The sequence below is a fragment of the Lycium ferocissimum genome, chromosome 7 (genome assembly GCF_029784015.1).
Source record: "Lycium ferocissimum isolate CSIRO_LF1 chromosome 7, AGI_CSIRO_Lferr_CH_V1, whole genome shotgun sequence".
NCBI lineage: Eukaryota > Viridiplantae > Streptophyta > Magnoliopsida > Solanales > Solanaceae > Lycium > Lycium ferocissimum.
In genome coordinates, this window is record NC_081348.1 from 9,394,182 (window position 1) to 9,400,749 (window position 6,568).

Here is a 6,568-nt window from a genome sequence, read left to right on the forward strand (position 1 = left end):
GGGTAGCACCACTAATGGGCGGCGTGAGATCATTACCCGGACGCTGGCTAATGATGTTATTTGATTCAGACAGTTTATGTATGTATTGCTGATATGTTTTGAAGGTAAAAGTGAGCATGCATGATTCCGCCTTAAGAGGTAAGCAGTTATAGTTATACCTTTTTCTTATATCTTCCATATTTCCTTATTATGTTGTTATTCATGTTCTGTACATATTATCATATTATCATTCATGCCTTACATACTCAGTACCTTACTCGTACTGACGTCCTTTCTTTTATGGACGCTGCGTTCACGCCCGCAGGATCAGTTTGCCAGCCGAGCGAGCCAGACCAATAGGATCTCTCTTCTGTCTCAGCTAGCGAGCTCCATTTGGATCGGAGCGACCGCCCTTTTTGTATGCTCTTTTTGATAAACGGGTATGTCAGGGACTTTTCCTGTCTCTTCTACAGTCTGTATTCTATAGAGGTCTGTAGAAAGTGTTATGTAGCCGTGATGTTATGCAGCCTTGTCGGCGTTTGCGTTGTTGTACAATATATGTAGTGGCCTAATCGGCTTGCGCTGTTACTCTCAGTATTTATGTTTATATGTATGTGTTGGCTGTAAGTTCTCGAGACGGTGTTTCTTGTGTTGATTATTCAGGAGACAGTATAGCTCAGTTATGGATTGTGTATGGGCCCATGTTAATCAGTGAGAAGTAAATGCAAGCATAAGAGTGCTTGGCCAGTAGTGGTCAGGCATTTGTCACGGCTTATCAGTTTGGGTCGTGACATTCGCACAATTGGCTGTCAAATGGGAACAGTAGACAATTTCTTGCTAATTATTTGACGATGAAGTTTGACGATCCACAGAATTTTCTGCGGTTCGTCAAATGGTTACAGTGAACTATTTTGTCTTGAGCCATTTAACAATGAAGTTTGATGCTCCACAGAAAATTTTGCGGTCCGTCAAACCTACTGTCAAATGGTAACAGTTCATCATGTCTGAATGAGGACTTTTGATGACTTTTTTGACGGACTGTCAAACTTTTTACGGTCTGTCAACCTTGTCGTCAAAATTCCTCGAATTAGTTCTTGTCTTTCAGTGTTACACTTGACTCTTCAATTCAAAACACATGCTTATACATCACACACACTTGTCAAACTCATATAAAGACGCGGTTACTCAGACTTCACCCTTTTTTGTCAATTTTCATGATTTAGGAATTTCATCGAACAGTTGGCGGGCATAACAATGTTTGAATCCAAAAACTTGAACACAACCATCGGAATGCCCTCCAACCCATCATAGCATCATTATGAGTTCATCAATATCTAACCTTTTTCATAAACCCCACCCCCAACTTAGATTATCAATTATGGACCACAAATCCCAGTGATAGATCATGGGAATACATCATCAAGCCATACTTGACTTAGCAAATTGAACGAGAAGATCATGGGAATACAGAATCACATACCTAACTTTCTTGTTGGAGTGGAGAGTTTAGCACAAATAATCAAAATTCTTTACACAAGGGTCTTGTTCTCCATTTTCTATTTTTTTTTTCTGAGACGGCTGTGTTAATTTTTGGGAAGGGAAGGACTCAATTATAAACGGAAGGGAGCAGCGACGTAATGAGAGGGGTTAGTGGGACGTGATTCTAGAGGGTGAATGGGAGGTGTTTTAGGCCTTTTGATTACTTATACTATGAAAATAAAAATAAAAAAAACCTACCGTCAATTTTTTTTATGGACTGCAGAAAGTTCTACGAACTTTTCTACGGTCCAGGTACTTACCTGGAATAATGAACTAGCAACCTTCAAACTGGGGCACTTTTACGCTTCATTTGGTGGACCGTATAAATTTTTACGGTCATCAAATTGTGGTGTAAACGCGTCACGGTGAGCCGATTTCGCTTGTACCATTAGACGTTCCATTTTACGGTCCGTCAAATTTTTGACGGTCTGTATAATGTACCGTATAACAGTAACAGTGAGTACTATTTGCTACCTTTATTCTGCGCTTTCTTTTACAGTCCGCAGAAATTTTGACGCATTGTAAAATCTGGCGCAGAATTTCCATCGGCGTTTTTGCACTTTTTCCTCCAACTTTTTCATATCCTGCACCAAAACAAACATTACCCTATATGCTTCAACAAAAAAAAAAAATTACACTTGGGTTGCCTTCCAAGAAGCGCTTGAGTTAACCTCGCGGCACGACGGTGGTACCCATTCACTCCTTATCGGCGAACACCAGGTCAGCATTCGTTCCGAGGTGCTTCAACCGGTATCGGTCAATAATTATATTTTTTTCGAAACCATCCCGTGATGGTACTTCACCCTCTGCCCATTCACCTTAAAATTCCAAGTTCCATTTCTGGAATTCAGCTCAATCGCCCCATGGGGTAAACACCTACCACCTCAAACGGACAAGACCGCCTTGATTTTAGCTTGCCTGGTAGTAACTTCAACTGAGAGTTAAATAGCAAGATAGGATCACCCTTGCAGAATTCTCGCTTCAGGATTTTCTTGTCATGATATTGCTTCATCCTCTTGTTTTTTTACAGGTCTTTGCACTCTCCTATGCCTAGTACCGAAACTCATCCATCTCATTAAGTTGAAACAACCTGAGCTTGGTCGCCTCTTCCCAATCCATATTCAATTTCTTGAAAGCCCACGTAGCCTTGTGTTCAAGCTCAACCGAAAAGTGACAAGCTTTTTCGAAAATGAGCTTGAAGGGTAAAGTCCTAATCGGAGTCTTGAAAGCAGTTCGATATGCCCATAAAGCATCATGGAGCTTGCAGGCCCAATCAGTTCTATTTGCATTCACCATTTTTGCTAGAATACTCTTGATCTCCCGATTGGATATTTCAACTTGCCCACTTGTCTGAGGATGATAAGGTGTTTCCACCCTATGTTTTACGCCATATTTCTCCATCAATCCGCTAAAGCTCTATTGCAAAAATGGGAACCACCATCATTGATTATAGCCCTCAAAGTACTGAATCGAGTAAATATGTTCTTCTTGAAGAACTCCATGACACTCTTGTCCTCATTCTTAGGTAAAGACACCGCTTCTACCTATTTTGATACATAGTCCACAATAACCAAGATATATTTCATGCCACCAGAACTCACAAAGGGTCCCATAAAGTCAATCCCCCAGACATCAAACACTTCTACCTCTATCACAAAATTTATAGTCTTTTGCCTTCTGCCTCTGACATTAATCACAACACCGCACCAATAGATTTGCATCATGAAAGATAGTCGGCCAGTAATAACTGCACTCAAGAACCTTAATAGTAGTCCGATTATCACTAAGATGACCCTCAACAGGAGAGTCATGGCAGGCTTTTAGAATAGCTATCACTTCACTTTCAGGAACACAACACCGAATGATGTTGTCAGCACATGTTCGGGACAAATAAGGCTCATCCCAATAGTATTGGCGAGACTCCCGCAAGAATTTCTTCTTTTGGTATGCTTTGATTTCTTTTGGAACTACGCCTGTCACCAAATAATTAGCAATGTCGGCAAACCATGGCGCCACCTCTATTGACACAGCCAACACCCTCTCATCTGGAAATGCATCATCTATATCTAGCTCATTAGAAGGTCTCCCAGTTTCTTCAAGCGGAGAGAGATGGTCAGCAACATGATTCTCAGTTCTCTTGCGGTCTTTTACCTCAAGCAAAAGAAGAGTCTTCGGGGTCAGCGGACACCATGCTCACATTGGAAAAATCAAGTAGAAGTTGAGGAGTCGATCAGCCACAAGTCAGAGAAGTAGATCCGGCCTGATACTCTGCATTCATAAAAGAATGCAGCAAGTGTAGGTCAGTACAAAAAACAGTACTGGTAGGCATCATAGGCTGACTAAGCACAGTTAACACAATTCAGAAAATAACGCAGACAAACAAGTAAACCAATCACGCATGGAACAATACAATTGTAACCGAGTATCCATCAATCACCTATGTAAGTATCTAACCCCAATATAGTAAGTCTGAGGATATCCAATTCTGGGACAATCAACACAATAGAATCAACACCACAATCGTCATAATACAATCATCACGACATCTCACTTAAGTCATAATACAATGCAATACAATAATGGTATGAAAATGATGCCATGCCATGCTATGCAAATGAGATTTACACATGTACTTCAGACGGAAATATCAATGTCTCGGCAAAGACAACCCAGTGTGACTCGCGAAGTCTAAGTGCCACCCGTCCCGGATGTTTGCCAAACAGACAAACGGGACCCTAGCTAATTGCTCATAGGGGGAGTTACGGACAAAGACTCTGGGGGACCCGCAGAGCCCATGTACTACAATCGAATTTGGGATAACATCAAAAACAGCCATGCAACAATGATGCCTGAATATAACTATCGGACATCGTCCTCCTCACAATCACCCAAAAGAGTTATCAAATATCAGTTTTATAAATTAGCGATTTCGGAATTGAACCTCTGACATCGGCCTCCTCACAATCACTCAAATAAAAGAGTTTATCAAGTGTCAGTTTCATATAAACAATGTTTCCGGAATGGATCTTCGGACACCGGTCTTTTCACAATCACTCAAGTAAAAGAGTTTATCAAATATCAGTTTCGCTCAATCAACAATACCAGATCATCACCGGATATCGGCCATGCATGATATGCATAAGAGAATGCGCGCAATGCATATGTCAGTTATCAACAAGTAAGCTCAATATCATAAGTACCTTAACGAGGGACGCCAAAAATGCATCACATCCCAATGCCAACAGTGGGTATGCCAACATATATAATCAAGTACCAACATCGGATACACCAATAATATATCAAGTACAAATACCACCAACGGGTATGTCAACCCTGTCCAAATCAGGACAACAAGCGACCCTCGTTATCTACCAACTAAACATGGTATCAAGCTAACATAATTAAACAATCAAACACACATCACGGGGTGGCTAGTCCCAACACACATCAGGGCCCAACCTAAGTTAATTTCCATCCCAACTTCACATCTAAATATGTGATTCACTATACTAAGTCTCACCAAAGGTAAACCATAACCTAACTGGACTGCCGAACTGCAACACCAGCAAGTCACTCTATCGCCTTGCCCTTTCTTTGAAGCTCAGAACCAAAGTAATGTAAGCATAATCAAATTCTAAGTTAGAAGTCATGAATAATGATTCAAATATTGCTATGATATCGATTAGGTCCATTTTAACCCTAGAAATTGGGAAAACGGGCCCACAAGGGCAAAACGGAAAGTTCACGTGTAAAATATCAAATTGAATCCTAGGTAATCATAACCCCATAATTTATTGTTAATTTAGCTCAAGAATTATCCCCAAATCTGATTCTAGTAAGAACCCCCAAATTATGTATGAACCCTAATTCTCCAAATCCGAAATTCAACCTTAAAAGTGAAAGATATATGATCACTAAGCTTAGATTCATCACATTTTAGTATTACCATAATCAATTTTATCAATTATTACCCTAGGGAGAAGCCTCCCAAAATCCTTCTTCAAATTCTACTTCTAAGGGACTGAAAATGGAAGGGATGATTCTAAGATGATAATGATTAAAGAGAAGTAAGTGATTAGACCAAGATTTACCTCTAAGAATTTCCTCAATTTATCCCCAAGAGCAGCCTTCCCAAGCTCTAATATCGAGTTATGACATAATGAGGGTCCAAGTCTTATTTTATGACACATTTAATGAAATTCCCCTGCCTGTGACCACCATGGCGGAGAGTGCCGCTACAGCGGTGCCGCTAGGCGACTGGGATACCGCCGCAGCGGTATGGTCTATATTGCCCATCACTGACCCAGCGGTCATCACACTGCCACAGCGGTGTGGCTGGGGCGGCTTAACGTGCCGCCAATGCGGGCACCGGACACCAGAATTTCTAAATTTCTCTAAGTCTTCAATCCGATTTACGAGTTATTTCCGAGGCCATCTGCTCACAATCCGATTACCTAAACCCATACAAAAATATGCTGCGAATGCACTCGTGGTCTCAAAATTCCTAACGGAGGTCTCGTTGACCGAGTCAACTACCGGTGTCTACTTCCCATTTCCTATCCAAAGTCCCGAGATACACCAAAATGCATTGGGAATCAAACCAATCATACATACCAGTTCTAAACAATCATTCAAACCTCTCGGAGTTGATGAAACTCAGAAAAAGGTCCGTTCGTCCAAAAGTTAACCTCGAGTTAAAGTGAGTCAATCAATGCTCGGAAGTGCCAAAAGTGCCAAAAGAGCCATAAAGACCAAACAGGTCGTTACATTTATTTGGGTAGCATTCAGTGTTTGCTTGCATAATAAATCGAGTGCATAATTTTATAGTGCCTCTGGCTAAGCGTAGCACCTATCACGAAGCCACTAGCATCACACATCAATTCAAAGGACAAGGACAAATTAGGAGTAATAATAATAGGAGCAGTAGTGAGGCGCTCCTTCAACTCATCAAACGCCTTCCGACACTTGTCATCAAACGCAAACTTAGCCTCCTTTTCAAGAAGCTTGCACATCGGATTAGCAATCTTGAAGAAATCTTTGATGAAGCGCC

The 6,568-nt window shown here is 41.1% G+C and overlaps 1 protein-coding gene across 1 annotated transcript; it reads right to left on the reverse strand.

Annotated features, from left to right (window-relative positions):
- Positions 1-2,568: 2,568 nt before the first annotated feature.
- LOC132061901 (uncharacterized) lies at positions 2,569-2,919 on the reverse strand. Its single transcript, XM_059454578.1, has one exon. The coding sequence runs from the start codon at positions 2,917-2,919 to the stop codon at positions 2,569-2,571; it is 351 nt and encodes a 116-aa protein (XP_059310561.1).
- Between the last annotated feature and the right edge of the window lie 3,649 nt (positions 2,920-6,568).

What these genes read in the sequence shown, in the direction of transcription:
- LOC132061901 (XM_059454578.1), bottom strand. Translation starts at nt 2,919, where the DNA reads ATGGAGAAATATGGCGTAAAACATAGGGTGGAAACACCTTATCATCCT.